Source organism: Gekko japonicus, unplaced genomic scaffold (genome assembly GCF_001447785.1).
Source record: "Gekko japonicus isolate JY-2015 unplaced genomic scaffold, Gekko_japonicus_V1.1 scaffold507, whole genome shotgun sequence".
In the NCBI taxonomy this organism is placed as follows: Eukaryota; Metazoa; Chordata; class Lepidosauria; order Squamata; family Gekkonidae; genus Gekko; species Gekko japonicus.
Window position 1 is genome coordinate 11,730 of NW_015172020.1, and position 17,341 is coordinate 29,070.

General features: G+C 46.2%; 1 protein-coding gene across 1 annotated transcript in view; it reads left to right on the forward strand.

Annotated features, from left to right (window-relative positions):
- Positions 1–2,145: 2,145 nt before the first annotated feature.
- The window catches only part of LOC107118197 (dachshund homolog 2-like), a gene marked incomplete at its 5' end in the record, with an annotated part of 22,891 nt that continues 7,695 nt past the window's right edge, over positions 2,146–17,341 (forward strand). The window contains 4 exons of the mRNA XM_015420488.1: positions 2,146–2,291; positions 3,827–3,974; positions 7,594–7,737; positions 9,770–9,835. Coding sequence (XP_015275974.1) covers positions 2,146–2,291; positions 3,827–3,974; positions 7,594–7,737; positions 9,770–9,835 — 504 coding nt within the window. The remainder of the gene's footprint in view (positions 2,292–3,826; positions 3,975–7,593; positions 7,738–9,769; positions 9,836–17,341) is intronic.

Consider the following 17,341-nt stretch of genomic DNA (forward strand, 5'->3'; position numbering starts at 1 on the left):
GTTCTCGTCACTGCACCTCAAAAAAGATATTATAGCATTGGGGAAAGTGCAAAAAATGGCAACTATAATATTAAGGGGATGGAACACTTTCCCTATGAAAAAAGGTTAAAGAGACTAGTGCTCTTTAGTTTGGAGAAACGACGACTGTGCGGTGACATGGTAGAGGTTTACAAAATTATGCATGGGATAGAGAAGGTAGAGAAGATACAATACAAGAACGTATGGGCACTTAATGAAATTGATGAGCAGTAGGTTTAGAACAGATAAAAGGAAGTACTTCTTCACCAAAAGAGTAATTAACACATGGAATTCACTGCCACAGGAAGTGGTGGCGGCTGCAAGCATAGACAACTTCAAGAGGGGATTGGATCAATTTATGGAGCAGAGGTCCATCTTTGGCTTTTAGCCACAAGGTATAGATGGAAGGAACACTCTGTCTGGGGCAGTGATGCTCTGTGTTCTTGGTGCTCGGGGGCCTACAGTGGGAGGGCTTTTGGAGTTCTGGCCCCACTGGTGGACCTCATGATGACACCTGGGTTTTGACCAGTGTGTGACATAGAGTGTTGGACTGGATGGGCCAGTGGCCTAATCCAACATGGCTTCTCTTATGTTAACTTATGTTTCTACACGTGCACACACACATATCTCCCCCATAAGGTAGCTGCCACCACTTCATCTAGTGGTAGTACATCCCATAAATTAATTCACACCATTGCAAAACTATAACTTATATCAAAAGGAGGTTATCGTGGCTGTGAAATTAAACAAAAGAAGTAAAAGCAAGTGATTTTTAAAAAATATATTTGTATTGTTTGTCACGGAGTTAACAAATGGCATTTAGTCACGAAAAGGAATTCAGTTAAAGGTATAATATTAGCTATAATCCTGTAATATTAAGAAATTCATTAGAAAGTGTTAAAGCTGGTGGGAACTATCTGTTGTTTTCTGGCATTGTTTGGATTATATTTTCCTAACCAAGAAACACTTTTTAAACATGTCAGGTTTTCCTCTTTGTGATGGACAGGTGAACTCAATCCTCATTTTTTAAAATCCAGTTTGTAACACTTGAAAAGCATGCACCAGTGGAAACATAGTTCTTTTCGAGATGTATGTAGTTTGTGACCAAATAGTGCAAGCATGGAATTCAGGATCCTGAGAAACTTGTCACTTTTTTTAAAAAAAGCAAGTTTCTGTCCTAATGGTAAAAAAGAGATGTTTGTAACTATGTGGGTAACACCTGCCTGAATATCAAAAGCTGGGAGTGGGTGGCTTTAGCTATTAAATTCATAGAGTGATCCAAAAATAAATTCTATATAACACTCTTTATTATGATCTCATTGGAGACAGGGTGGTTTAATCAAAGAAATAACTAAAAATTGGCGGAATAACACTGCCTATAGTGAAAATATAAACTGGATAAACTTCATCTTGTGGGTTTCAGAACTGCATCCTTTTTGCCCGTATCAGACAGCTCTTGTTTTTTGTAAGATTTTTCTAAGCTCAAAGTACAAGAGCTGGGGTTGTTAACAGAAGTTTCCCTTGGTGGCTTCCAGTACTGCTGTAACGATTACATTGCTAGCATAAGTTTGTGCCATTTTATACAGGATGGGAAAGTCACCGAGCAGTGAATTTTCCCAGTTATCCATGCATAGGGAAATCTTCTTGTAAATGGCACTCGTTCCTGCTTAACCTGCGTTTCAATTTGATCATTCTTTAGGATGTGGTTAAATCACACAAACCAAGATAACAAAAACAACCTCCCAGTGGGAGGACTATGTGGGAAAATCATGAGCTACCATCCAGAGAATGGCACAGCTAGTGTTGTGGTCTCAGCTTTAGGATTACACTTTTTGAACAGCATTTTCCCCTGCTGCCTTCCAAGCTGCTGTTGAAATTCAAGAGAGTGTTCAAAGCTGTATATTATCCAGCAAGATGTTCTGCTGTTCAAATAAGCCATCGATCCTATCGAGCAGACATCCTTGAGGACACTGGAAGCGGACTCTCCAGATTGTGGCCTCTCCATGTGAGCCTTTCCCTCTCCCAGGTGTTCCTCTGAGCTCGTCTTTTAGTTGTTCCTTTGGTGGTCCGATGCTGAACAGTTAGAAGGGACATTCTCTCACCTTCCTTCCTATCTTGTCATTACAGAAGAGGTCCAGATCGCCATCCCAATCATGAAACCAACCTTGGAAAAAGTCCAACTGGCTGGACAAGCTTTGCCTCCTGGCTTCCCCGCACCTTTCCTCTTTGCTGATGGGTTGTCGTCGGTAGAAACTCTATTAACCAATATACAGGTAAAATGCTCCTATGGTGTCTCTCTTCCTCCCCGTGAAGTTTGCCCTGAGCAGGGAAGAAATGGAGATCTAAATATCTTGAGGGTCCTTCATCCAGTGGACCACGTCCAAACTCAGAATGGGTGTCTCCAGTGGCACTAGCACCATTGAGGGGGGTGTTAATTTATTTAAGCTATGTTGATATGACCCATCCCTAAGTCACCCACGGTTGCTGACAAGAGATCCAAAGTAACATACAACCATAAAAGCCGCCCAAAGGATTTTAAACAGGCTGCCCGTTATAAATAGAGCACATTACCGGGCATCAAAACTGGTATCAGTTAAACTCATCATTCAAAGGCTTTCCAAAATAAAAAATGTTTTCCCGTTTTTGGCAGAAGACCTAGAGAGACAGCGCCAGTCAAGACCTCTTTAGGAAGGGAAGTCCGTCATCTGGGTGCTCGTCAGTCTCACTTCTGACAGAGCAGGTTCCCCTAAGACTTTCAGGCTTGGGCAGCCCGGAAATAGGAGCAGGGACTTCAAACCAGTGTTCCCTCTAAGCTGAGTTAGAGTGAGCTAGCTCACAGTTTTTTAGCCTCCGGCTCACACATTGTTGTCTTAGCTCAGGAAGGATGGCTCCAGAGCAAACTAATTTATGCAGCAGCCAAATCGCTTGCTCACAACTTTAATGCCATTCGCTCACAGGGTAGGATTTTTGCTCACAAGACTCCACAGCTTAGAGGGAGCATTGCTCCGGACCCAGGCCATTGATAGTGCTCCCCTAAGCAAAGCACGTGGAAGTAAATGGGCTGACCAAGGTGTAATTCTGCTGAGGATTCGCTCTGTTCAGGCTCTGAAGACCCCCACTTTGAGTCGGGCTCTGAAGCACAGTGGAAGCCAGCACAGTTAGACTAGTGATCTGTCCGATGAAACCCAGTCATGATCTGGCTGCTGCATTTTGTACCGGCTGAAGTTTCCAAGTCATCTTCAAGGGCAGTGCTACACAGAGCAGATTAGAGTAGAGTAGAGTAGAGCAGGAGATTTCTGCTGCTGGTGGGAAACCAGCCTCAACGGCTTGCCATCAGCATCATCAACATCTTTTTCCAGCGACAGAAATGTGACTGGCTACCCAGCCCACTGGATATATTGAACCTGAGCCACGTGCTGAAGTCATAGAACAAAGGAGTGTACGTTGTGGAGGAATAGTTCGATTCTAAGCCCAAAAAGGGCTTTATGTTTGTGCAAGGAGCTAGCACAAGTGTGAATGCTCTCCCCACCCCCAAATCTTTTTACACTAACCGTTCATCATCCTAGAAAGTTAATGCTTTGCTTCTCTGACAATGAGGCCAACTAGTGGGTGCCCCTGGATGGCTATCAAGTTGAGAAAGACCGGAATAAAACAGTAGCAAAATGTTCCCTTGCTTGGCGTCATGTTCTCCAGGTCTTTTTCTTTTCTTTTTTTTAAGTTTCCCTAAGATCCGTTCTCTGCTCCCCTCGCTCACGGGTCATTTGCGAGATGCTATTTTCAGTAGGTGTTGCACGTGCCTGTTTTACAGGGGTTGCTGAAAGTTGCTGTAGATAACGCCCGAGTACAGGAAAAACAGATCCAGCAGGAAAAGAAAGAGTTAAAGATGGAGCTGTGTCGGGAGAGGGAATTGAGAGAGAGCCTGGAGAGGCAACTCACAGCTGAGCTACAAAGCAGAGGTAAGCCGGGTTTTTTTGGGGGGGGATCACAGATTTATCACCTGCAGCCTCCCAGTATTTGGGAGTGCCTTTTCGCTTCTTGTCGGCCAAGCCAAGCCGATTCTTTTCCACGCAGCCCCCACTTCTGAATCATCGGAGCCTCGCCTCTTCTCTCCTTTGCTCTGCCTTGCCTTATCACTGTGGCGGGAAGAGAAGGTGAGAATTTGGTGTTGGGGAATTGACAGGCGCCCCGATAAGCGTCCTTCGCCTCAGCCAAGAGCAGCGGCTCACAGTGCACCCTACCGGCTAGACCCACTGATTCACACCACTAAAAACTTTAATTTTAAAACTTTTTAAAAAAAATTGGAAACGAGAGGTCCGACTTAAAGAATGACGGCTCCCGTTAGAAACTGACTGTGTACAAAAAAAAGTAATCACTGTTGGCCACTGCCCCACGCCCTTTTCTTGGTGGTAATACTCCAGATTCTACCCATCTGGCCTGCTGATCCATGATGTTCCCTCTAAGCTGTGGAGCCTTGTGAGCAAAAACTCTACTTTGTGAGCTACTGGCATTAAAGTTGTGAGCGAGCGATTTGGCTGCTGCATCAATTAGTTTGCTCTGGAGCCCTCCTTCCTGAGCAAAGACAAAAATCTGTGAGCAGGAGGCTAAAAAACTGCGAGCGAGCTCACACTAACTCAGCTTAGAGGGAACAGTGCTCGTGGGTATCTCAAGTTCACCATCACCCCTTATAATTAGATGATCCTGAAAAAAAAAAGAATAATTCCCAATGAGCTTCTCTAACGGTCAACAAGGGTGGAAGCTTTGTAGAGGATAAAGGGTAACCTTCAGGAAGCTAAGCACCGTATGCCTTGTAAGCTTTAAAAACAGTTGTCTTATTCCACCTCTGTGGGAATAAGGGCTCTCAAACTTTCTGTGGGTTATGAGGAAACCACTGATTTCTTCATCGATCCACCAGCTGGAAATACAGCGGCCCGACTGTTGTGCAACAGTGGAATCAGCTGGCTAGAGAGGTGGTGAGCTCTTTATTTATTTATTTTTATCTACATAAGAACATAAGAGACGCCAATGTTGGATCAGGCCAAAGGCCCATCCAGTCCAACACTCTGTGTCACACAGTGGCCAGAAATACCAGGTGCCATCAGGAGGTCCACCAGTCTATTTATTAATCACATTTATACCCACCTTCCCTGCAATGCAGGCTGGACAAAGCAGCGGCTGGACAAACACTTGTCAGGGACGCTCTAGGCTGATCCTGCATTGAGAAGGGGGTTGGACTAGATGGCCTGGATGGCCCCCTTCCAACTCCTTGAGATTCTATGATTCTGTGACTGGATAAGGCATGCTGGCATCAACCCTGGTCACCATTGTGCTATTCTGTGCTATGGTTTCCAGCTGCCACTGTGAAGCCGAGATACCTATCACTTTGAACTGCTATTGTTGTCAGCCTGGGCATCAACAGGGTCATCCCAGTTGATGGTGGGAAGTGCAAACAAGTCTCAGCTAATTGATGGTGACCCCACAGGCTTTTCAAGGCAAGAGACGGAACAGAAGTGGTCTGCCGTGGCCTGCCTCTGCGTGGCGGCCATTCACTTCCTCCCATGCAAATACTAATCAGGGCTGATCCTGCTTCGCTTCCAAGACCTGACTTAATCAAGACAGCCTGAGCCATCCAGGCCAGCGGATTGTCCCAGGACTTCTACATCATAGTCTTCCCTCTTCGGTTGTCGTCTGGCTGTCAGTCAATGCACGGGTGCCCCCACCATCACCACCGCCACTCTGCCAAGCCAGGAATTGTAGCACGCCTCTCCACATAGGCCTCTGCTGGGAGCACATGTTGACATGAAGGGGGCAATGGGAAGTGAGGTGCAGATCACAGTAGTGCCGTCCTAAGCAGACTTGCGCCCCACTAAATCCATTAAACTCAGTGGGCTTAGAAGTGCGCAACTCTACTTAGGGCTGCAGTGCAAGAAGTAATTGAGTATGGTCCAAGCCTCCATGCTCATATTGTTGACAAACAACATCTGTCCGTATTTCATTCCCGATATTCAGTTTGTCTATGGGTCAGATTAGACACATTTTTTAAAGAGTCGAGACCAAGTTCCCAAGACTCGACTCTCTGTCCCTGTAGCCACACAACAGCTGTGGACAGTGGGTGGTTCTGCATTGGCTTTTCCCTCTGCTGTTTTACGAAACCCACCTTGGAAAAGAAATCCCCCTCTGCATTGCATGCTGCTGTCACTTCCTTTGATCATCAGATTTTTATGGTACCCTCTGTACTGCATGCCGCTTTCGCTTTCTTTGATCATCGGACTTAATGGTATCTTTTGCATAGATTTCGGGCCGTTCAGGGGTGACTTTGCAGTCAGTACGGTGTTGCCCCGAAGTATCTGAATGTGGTTTTGAGCTGTGCCTTTTCCTCCCAGTTGAGAAAATGTGGATGCTAGATGCAGAATCACCCAGTGTTTGTTTAAAAAGAAAGGTGAGCTCAACGAACTGGGAACTGTGGCATGGGGGGGAGGGGGTTTTGCTTTCCCCACTGCGCCATTTCCCCAGTCCCAAACAATGCTGGGAGGGGAGCCGTTTCCCTCTTTTTGGTTGCCCCATGGGCAGTATTCTGTGCATGTGGAGTCGCCAAAAAGGGGGAAATAGCTCCCACCCTGATGCTGGGAAAGATTGAAGGTCAAAGAAGACGGGGATGGCAAAGGATGAGATGGTTAGACAGTGTCATCGATGCAACGAACATGAAATTGAGCAAACTTCAGAGGACGGCGGAGGACAGGAAGGCCTGGCGGGATCTTGTCCATGGGGTCGCGAAGAGTCGGACTCGACTGTGCGACTGAACAACAACAACAAGCTCCCACCCAGTGATGTTTCTGGTCAGGAGGGGAGGGCAGGAATCAATTCTCCTTGTACGTTGTCGTTGTTCCCAGCTCAATCAGGCTCACCTTTCATTTTAAAAAAAACAGTCCCTGCAAACAGCCATACAGCTGTGGTTTCCCAGACTGGATTCCTTTGAAAAAAATGTAGTGCATAGTTTGGCACTGTAGAATTAGCATATACCCACCTGACATTCCTGACCTACGGTGAATGCCATTTGTGTATGCGTGTGAAAGTGTATGCCAATGATTATTCCATGGGCAGATGTACAAACAGCTCTTATCTTATTGGTAGGCAAGAGCAAAAGATTAATCCAGAATGTGAATGAAACTTCAGAGTGTGTCACCATCCCTGACCAGTGAGATTTGAAACATGGCGTAAAACCCGCATTGTGCTTGCTAAATGTTCGGTTGTAGTCACAGACTGGCAAACTGTGGTGCTGTTTGGGTGGTAAAACAACACAGCCCACTGAGACTAGTTTAAAAAAAAAAAAGATCCGAGGACAGATGATTTTCAAGTGGAAGCAGACTGGAATTCAGATCCAGGAAAACCTATGTTCAAATGAATAGCCACAAGCATTGTCGTGATCTCATTTCCATGAACCGTGTCCATAATAAAAGAGAAAGCTGTAGTCCCGTAAACCAAAGCTGAGCTTGAATGGCAGCTGAGAAGTGTCTGTGCGCCATAATCTCAAGGAAGCTCCCATTAGCGCTTTCAAAATTGCGTCTTTTCATATTTCAGCAACAATTCAAAAGCGCTTGAAGAAAGAAAAGAAAGCCAAGAGGAAATTGCAAGAAGCCCTTGAGTTTGAATCGAAGAGGAGAGAACAAGTGGAACAGGCACTTAAGCAGGCTACATCGGGTGACGGTCTCAGGATGTTAAATGGTAATGCGCTAGTTGGGTTTCATTGTAGAACTTAGAGTAATGCAATGGCAGGTCATGTGAGTTGCACGTGGCAGGCCCCCCGGTTCAGTCCCTGCATCTCGAGTTAAAAGGGTCTCAGCTACCAAGTGTTGGGAAAGATTTCTCTCTCTTTCTCACGGGTGGAATTTAAAATATTTCCCAGCATTCGGTGGACAGTGTTCCCTCTAAGCTGAGTTAGGGTGAGCTAGCTCACAGTTTTTTAGCCTCCAGCTGACAGATCTGTGTCTTGGCTCAGGAAGGATGGGGCTCCAGAGCAAACTAATTTAAGGTAAAGGTAAAGGTTCCCTTGCTCGAAAGTCAGTCAAATCCGACTCCAGGGTTGCGGTGCTCATCTCCGTTTCCAAGCCGAAGAGCCAGTGCTGTCCGAAGACGTTTCCGTGGTCATGTGGCCGGCATGACTTGACGCCAAGGCGCACGGAATGCTGTTACCTTCCCACCGAAGTGGTACCTATTTATCTACTTGCAGTTTCTTGCTTTCAAACTGCTAGGTTGGCAGGAGCTGGAACTAGAGACGGGAGCTCACTCCATCATGCGGCACACTCGGATCTCAAACTGCTGAACTACCGACCTTCCACAGCCTGCAGTTCAGCATCTTAACCACTTGAGCCACCGCAGCTCTAGTTGGAGGGCCCTTTAAATTTTACAGGGGGGAGGGAGAGGGGGGCACGCCACCCCCTGCTTCTTCTCAAAAGGGATTAAAGGATCCCTTTAAATTATTCTGAGAAGAAGTGGATGGGGCTTTAAGAAGCAGGGGCCCTTTAAGGAAGGGGGCAGAGCCCCCAATAGCCCTGCCGTAGCCACAGGCCAGGCTGGGAATGACCTTCCTCTTCTCAAGAGAAGCTGCAGCCTATCAGAATGGACAACACTGAGATAAATGGAACAGTGGTACAGACAGTTTACTGTGTTAGGCTGCAAATGCAGTTAACAGCACCCACAAATGAGCCAGTCCTTTACCAGTGGAGTGTCATAATTCAGCAAAGGTACAAATAGAATTCATTGTCCGTAGCAAAAGGCCATTACAGTCAAACACGCATAAAAAATAAGTCAGAAGTAATGTTGCCAAACTAACTGAATCTAAAAACACTCATTGTAAGCCAGATTCCAGAAACATAGAAGAGCAAAGCAGTGTGGTCCTATTTCAGAAGGGAAAGTCATGTATATCCTTGTCATGTATGTGGAGAAAGAAAAGTCATGTATGTTCAAAAATTCATGTATGCCCATACGCAGGGCCGGCTCACTCACTAGGCGAACTAGGCACTCGCCTAGAGCACGCCGGTCTTTAGGGGCACCAAACTGGCACACACACACCCCGCTGTCCTGGTTCAGCTGCAAACACTGCTGAGTTTTAAACATGTTATGATCTTTCTGATGATACAAACACCAATTCCACCAAAGAATTTCGCCCTCTGGGCACAGAAGGGTCACTCAGCTGAGTCAAAGAAGAACCTAATAACATAAGGACACTCAAGTAGCAACTGACTTATGGCAACCCCAGCAATGAACTGTCAAGGCAAGTGAGAAGCAGAGATTGTTTGCGACGAGTGCCTTTCTTTGCAGTCTTCCTTGGTGGAAGTCAGATGTGTAAAGCAGGCAAAGTTACAAAAGCAAAAGTGAGTGTTAAGAGCATGGGTGCCAGGGGAATGGGAGGTCAGGGGTACAGATCCAATGAACGGGTCCAAGCCATGGTGGGCGCATGTGGGGGCCTCAGAAGGGCTCCTCGCCTAGAGTGCAAAATAAGCTAGAGCCGGCCCTACCCATATACGTTTGAAAATCAACACATGCAGGAACGTTTCCCAGCTGAACCAATCCCTTTCTGGTTGCCTGGAGAGTGTTTGAAAAATAGTACAAAAGTAATTTCCCCCTCTCTCTGGAAACACCTCTTCCTTGCAGAAGATTTGCTAACATGAAATTTTGGTCCAGTCTGAATATATTATCCTGCTGCTATATCTAGAGATGGACAGTTGTGCACATGTTTTTCTCTTCCATCTTGCAGACGCTGGAATCCCAGACATGGAAGTAGAACACAATGGAACCCAACATGACAGTGCAGCAATGCAAGGTATGGTATCTGGCACGTAGGATGTTACTTACATCTTTGGCCGTATCTCAGAGGTAGGTCCCACAGTGTGTGGCAGAAGCCAAAGTCCACAAGTGGCTTTTATTGCTAGCATTCAGAATGGCCTGAAGCACCTCTGGCAAAAAGTATGGGTAGCCATTGTCCATGGGAATATGTCTTTGCCGTCATCAGGAAGTCTCCCACACAGGTAGTTCAAAGTGTCGGGTTTGAAGTTGTCTTCATCCATAGGTTGGCCAAGAGGAGATCAATACAGGCTGAAGCAGGAGTGCCGCAAGGATTGTAGGGATGGAACAGACTACGGGCATATCTATACTAGTTGTCTGAAACCAGTATGTCAGTCCTTCCTCCCAAGGGCCCCTGCAAACTGTCGTTCTGGGAAGGCTCTGTGGCCCTCTAGGAGATCATTCTCAGCACCCTTACCAAACTGCAAGTCCCAGAATCCTTTGAGGGAAGCCATGGGAATCTGCCTGTTGTAAAACCGGTTTGCATCTGTATTGTGTACGAGTGCCTTCGGTGAGCACATACACCAGTGGAAGCAGTTGTCATGAGCATGTGGCCCTGATCATAACAGCATCTTGGTTGTTTGTTCTCACTGAGATTGGCAGAACCTCTGTCTGGGCTGACTCAATTCATACTGCAGATGGGAGTTCATAACATGAGGTATTCCTCCGTACAAAAGAATTCCTCCTGCGTGGGAAACAAGCGTGTCAAGAAGACAGCTACACTAGAACCTTTCCTCCTGACATCCAGTTTTCTACATGCAAGACATTTTTTAACACTGAGGATGAATCAGTCCTGGGGGGGGGGGGAACCCCATGCACTGTGGAGCAGCAGAGCCTTAGCTCTGCCGTGCAAACCAGGCCATCAGAATCCAAGAAGAAGAAGAAGAGGTTGGATTTATACCCCGCCCTTCACTTGGAGTCTCAGAGCGGCTTACAAACGCCTTTCCCTTCCCTTCCCCACAACAGACACCCTGTGAGGTGGGTGGGGCTGAGAGAGCTCTGACACAAACTGTTCTTTTTCAAGGACAGCTGTGCCAGAGCTTGTGACTGACCCAAGGTCACATCAGCAGGTGCAAGTGGAGGAGTGGGGAATCAAACCCAGTTCTCCCAGATTAGAGTCCGTGCACTTAACCACTACACCAAACTGGCTCCATCAAGGTGTTTCACACATCATGCCAAGCACAGTTTGCTAATTAATTAGCATGAACAGCAGTAACGTGAGCTGCTGAATGAAAAAAAAATTGCTTTACCATAGTGGGGCAGACTTCTTTAGCCTGCTTATACCTTGCTTTTTTTTTTTACGGCCACTGACTTAAATGGCTCGTGGAAAGGATCAGAGCTGCTTCCCTGTTGCCTGTATGAATTTCCCCCCAAAGAACAGATTGTGGCTCCAGAGAGTGTTTGAAAGTCAAGGAAACAGAGCTGGGGAAAGAAGTGAAAACACCACAGCCCTCATCTAGATCAGGAATCTCCAACGGTGCTATTTAGTCATTAAAAGATCACACTAGAGAGTCACATCTAGCCCTTCCAGATCCTGAGCGAGTGCATCTTCTCCTGCGTGCCTAGACTGCTATCCTGCGTTCCCTCCTTATGAAAGACTAGAGTATTGCAGGGTATTGTCCAGTAGGCAGTTGGACTGTCAGGCATTGAGAAAGCTTCCCATTTTGAGTTCTCTTCTGTTTTGATAGCTGTAACTCACTTGTGGGGGCCACACAGGCGGCCGGCATCCAAAAGTTTTTTATCAACCAATCTCCGTTTCCCATAAAACAAATATACTGGGTGTCATTAAGTGCACCTTCAGATCAATGATTTTTGCAAATGACATTCAAGTACCATTCGAGTGGTGCCTTTTTTTTTTGCTGATAAAAGCAAATTAAATTAGCACAACTACAAGCGGCGCTGATAAAAAAAAAAAAAAACCGAACCGAACAGCAGCACCATTAGCTAACAAAGTAATATTTTCTCTTTACTGCTTTCTGCCATTTAGTTATTATCCTATTGGAAATCTAATTATAATCCTTTTACTCCCCAGTCAAACTTCACAGTTTTTGCAAGCTTAGCACTGACATGCGATTTCATTACATTTGATTGCTCGCGCCCAGATTGACTTAACTTCACTCGGAGACCTAAAAGCCCTCTCAGTTTCTCAGATTCCCTGTTTGCACATTACAGCAACAGCTCCTTTAATTAATTAGCATGAACAGCAGTAACATGAACTGCTGAACAGAAAATAACATCATTTTATGATCGCGGGGAGACTTCTCCTTTTGCATGTTTATACCTTAGTTAACTTTTGTGTATGATGATATTTCCCTGCCAACGGGCAGCAGATACCAAGAAGGACAGAATTCACCCAGCGGTTGACCTTTCATTTCTCATTCCTTAAAAGAGAAGTTGGAGGAACTTCTGTAAATAATACACAGATGTCAAGGCACGGAGTGCAAAGCCTTTTTTAAGAAAAACCAAAGAGACAGCAAGCGTAAGGCGTGATGTGGTCAAACATTAAGCGCTTGCTGGGTTTCAGTTGCTGAAAGTTTGAATGTGCGTGCTGGAAATCAGCGGAGAGCCATAGGCTCCTGCCGTACCAATTTTCTGGTCTCTGTTTTTACCCTTTTGGAGATGCAAACCGAGGGTTTGTGTGAACTGGTACATTTACCAGATTGCTTCTCTAAGGCCTATACCTATAAATGTGCACAGATTAATATAAAGGTGCCATGCAGTGTTCCCTCTAAGCTGTGCGTGTGAGTGGCCACTCATTAACACAGGAAGAAGAAAAAGAAGCATTGGGGCGATTTCTCACTAGAGCTGCCTCGCAGCACAGCCGCCGTTTGCCCCAACACAAACATGTCAATTTCACACCTGAGGCTGCGGGGCTGCATTTGACTCGGGGTTTAGAGCCTGCTGCTCTTAGCCACTACACCCCACAGGCTCAGCAGCAGTCTGGAGCCACACAGGGTCTTGCACTGTTCATTGCCCATGTTACGATTACCGCAGTTATATTCTGCTCAGGATGTGGACTGCTTCACTCAGTAATGGGGAAAAAATGAGAGGGAGCATTGGTGCCATGCAGATGTGTGCTGCCTGCCCCTTTTGCTTACTGGAGATTTCTTTTCAACCGCCGGTAACAGTTCCATGATGTTTTTCTGGCCTATCTTAAACCAAAAGAACAAAAGCCTTCTTGGCAGGACAGGCTGCTATAGAACCCCTTAGCCACAGAAGAGTCATCATTAGCAATACGTAATGGGGAAGAGGGAGGGAGCTCAGGGAGCGATCCTTGTTAGCAAATCAGAGGGTGTCAGACTGGCAAGTCGCCATCTTCCCCTGTGGCCCGTTGGAGGATCTGGTGACTCTTCCAGTGCTATCCCAAACACAGTGACACAGGTTCTCTAAGTCCATTGAGGTTCAAGACTGAGAATGGTAGAGCTCTGCTTAGGCCGGCGCTGTGAGAGTACCGTGCTTTGGCTGGGTATGGCTAGGGATCGTCAGTCATTTTTACAGCCGGCACCAGGAAAGATAGCACCATAGCACGCGAGGGCACGATAAACCCATCCTGCTACTTTTGGGGGTTTTTTTTGACAAAGCTGGGAGAATCAAAAATCTCATGGTGAATGGCTTCTTGCTGCTTTGACAAAGATGCAGAGGCTTTGTTTGTGATCTTCTGTCGGTCTGCCGGACGCTGGCACGGGGCTTTCATTTGGACGTGGCGCTCAGGACAGGGTGTGCGGTCTTGGATCTGGATGAGGCCATTCTGTCTGCACAGCAGCCGCCCCTCAGTGGAATGGCTGGGGTGGAGAGAAAGGTGGTCTTTGTGGTTCCTGCCCCCACCCCCTGCTTCAAACTCCCAATTTGCCCCACACACATACACACACTGTCCATTGACCAACAGGAGCTGAGAATGTAGCAGGGAAGCTGTCTTCCTTATGTGCAAAGCCATTTCCTCTGCTTAGGATCCGAGACAGGCTTCCCTCTTTCTTCATTTTATCATGACAACAAGCCCATAATGTAGGTTAGGCTGGGAGAGGTCGCCTGGCCCCAGGTCATCTGCTACGTTTCCTGACCAGCAGGGATTCAAAGCCACTCTCCCCAGACCTAGTCCACCACACTGCCTGTCAACCAAAGTGGCTCACACCCATCTCCTCTCCTCTTTTTATCTTCACAACAACCCTGAAAGGTAGGTTAGGCTGAGATCCCGTAACTGGGCCAAGGTCACTCAGAGAACTTCTGGTCCTGGGGAAGAAATTGGGGAACTAAGATTTTATCCTCAGGGTAAGGTGAGCTGTATAAAACAACTCAGCTTCGCCTGTGATCCAAAGCCATTGCAACTGGAGGGCTGTCTAAAACCCTGAATGCCCACCGTTTGCTCTCTAAAGTTATGTATCTGTCCCAGAATTTGAAGATGGTCACAGACTCCAAGTGAAGGGCGGGCTATAAATCCAATCTCTTCTCTTCTTCTTCTTCTCATCTAGGCCTTTCTTCTCCCCCATTGTGCCAATTTGGTATGTGCAGGATTTTGTTTCAGAATGGAAAGCTTTCAAAAATGCAATCCCTCGAATCTTTCTTTCCTCCCCCCTCTTGAATTCTAAAGTAATAAAGTCCAGCAATATCCACATCATGCCATTTTGCCATTTGTACTGCTCAGTTTTGAGTGTTTCTGTGTGAAAACTAGCATGCTGGAGGAAAAGAACCTGCTAATTCAGGGTTACCAGACAGTGACTGGCAACCAGTGGGCGGGGAGCGATGCCGGATGCGGTGTCGTGTCACTACTGGTAAAAAGAAAAACGGAGGTGACAAAAGTAGCTCTAGAGATTGCGAGAAAGTCTTTATCATTTTATTTATTTATCAGATTTTTATTCCACCCTCATCAAAGTGGACTCAGGGCGGATCACAAGAAGCAGAGTAAATTACAGTAAAATTACATTACATTAAAATCATTTAAACAGTAAAATTCAGAAGTAGCAGCAAATTACATAAAAAGAAGAAAAGACTGTTAGGGTCATATAGGTGGAATCGGAGCATTTCAGTAGATCGGGAACTAAAGCAGGGAGGCCAACTAAGATGGACGCCCGCCTCCTCACCCAAAGGCCTGGCGGAACAGCTCCATTTTACAGGACCCGCAGAATGATAAAAGGTCCCGCAAGGCCCTCATCTCCAGTGGGAGCTGATTCCACCAGGCCGGGGCCAGGGCAGAAAAGGCCATGGAGTTACTATAGAGTTTGTGGCATTTCCTAGACCGGTACCATATCACTTCCAGTTTTTTACCTGAAGTAACATGACACCATAGCTATTATTCGGTGGGGTTTTTTAAAAAAAAAATTCCTCCCACCGCTGCTCAGAGCAGCAAAGTTAGCAGAATCCCCTGTCCCTACTGACAGGGCTTGTTTGGTGTCTCGTTTCTGACTTGAGGCAGCCCTGAAATGAGATCTCCGCTCCGTTCAACCGCATAAGAAAGCGGTACAGCCCTAAGAGGGCTGTGCCACATACATTTCTTAAATGTAGATTAGTCCTGCTTGGGGTTGGGACTGACACACTGGAGGTGCATGTGACACACGTGCTTCAGCCACGCCAGCTCAGCGTACAGACTTCTGTTGTGCAACATCAAATGAGTCCCGCCTGCCGCTGGAGCCATATGCTGAGCATTAGGGTTCCTGCCTACAAAATTAGCGCGCCTTCTTCTCTTCCGTGATACCAGATACAGAGCAGAGGGAGACGTCTATGCCGTGTAATAATAACTACCCTGTTAGGAAAGAAAATATCATCCGAAAGGGAAATTACCATCATTAACGTAGGATTTGGCTCACAGGCGAAACGGTGAGATCTTTATTCGTGTTACACAATGTAGTGGGTATGAAAAACCCCTTTTCTAAATGTCTTGCTTATTAAGGCAGTCATGCATTTCACGGTAGGTTGTAAAACAGCCTATCATGCACTGGGGGCTCATAAGCATATTTTAGTGTTAGGGAATATCATTTATACCCTTTTATATTGTCAATATTATCCCTGGAGAATTAAATTATGCTTTAAACTACTGTAAATCCACAGTTTGGCTCACCTTTGTCTAATTTCATTTTTTAATAGAATGAAGCTCACATAAATGAATATTTGATTATGGGATAAACCTAATAAAAGAATACGTTTATGGCCCAAGGATTTATTTAAAATCTTGACTATGTAATACAGTAAAAATGCTATAAAATGGAAACATCGGTAGGTACCGAGCATTCCATGTGGGATGAATTTTTGAGCCTGTCTTATTTTCTTCCTAACCAGTTTCCAACAAGCTTAATTTTCTTAGCTGCTGGGAAGGGAAGGAGGAGGGATCTAACATACCATTGAGCTTATTCATCTGAGTGTTTAATCCTGTGATGATGACTTGCATGTGTGAATGAAACAACAGAAGTCTGAGATAGAACAATCATCTTTGCATTCAAGATTTTTAAAGATTGGCTGGTAGTGACCCATTGTAAAAACTGGCATTGTCAGAAAGGGCATTAGGCGCTCGTGGTGGGGCTTTTTCCGGCATGGCCCCCAGAGCCTAATATAAGTTTTAGAAAAGCCCAACAACCCTGATAGGTCAATATGGTTTATGACTGTCTTTCAAAAACTCCTGGCTCTTGGTGTTAATATGGACCGTATCCAGGACCTGGGCTTTCAAGCAGCATTGGCTGTTGATGAGAAATTGTGGAAGATGAATTGTTCACCAAAGCTCTGCTTTTAGAGCATGCCGCACCTGTTCACCCCAATTCTTGGGTATCCCCCATTCGAAATCTCTTTCCTCCTGTACCTATCTGTTGACTTCCCAAAGCCTTCTAAGAGCATTCATCCTGGCCAGACTAAACACCCACTGCTCAGCAGTTATGAAGGGAAGGTTCCAAGCCAAACATTGGTCCTATGACGGAGGCAGCCGTTGATACCTCCTGTGCTTTTCTGAAATACCTCCTGCTCTTGATGAGGCAGAGTAAGCCAGGATTGGTTCTTGGCAGTGGGGAAGAGATGAATAAGTGCTTTGGGGAAGAAGGAGGTGGGTACCCGGAAACACATTGGTGAGCTGGGTGCCACACTGACAATCACTGTTCTGGCAGAAAAGCCCCTGAGGGTCTTCCTCCAAAGGAAGGCTTGTTCTGCTACAGCAGGGGTCCCCTACCTGCGGGCATCTTTGGAATTCTGACACAACATGGTGGGTGCAACCATGAAATGGCTGCTGCCGCTTACCTTCAGCCACCCAGATTCTTGAGCTGTGATAGCAGCTGCCACCAAAGCAACATTTTAAAAAATCTGCACAGCCAATCAGATCTTCAGTGGCTGATCAGAAGCTCTTCAGGGCAAAAGCCTCACCTGCCCCCCCCCCTGCTTTCCAAAAAACCCTGATGAAAAGAACATAGAACATAAGAGACGCCAATGTTGGATCAGGCCAATGGCCCATCCAGTCCAACACTCTGTCACACAGTGGCCAAAAATACCAGGTGCCATCAGGAGGTCCACCAGTGGG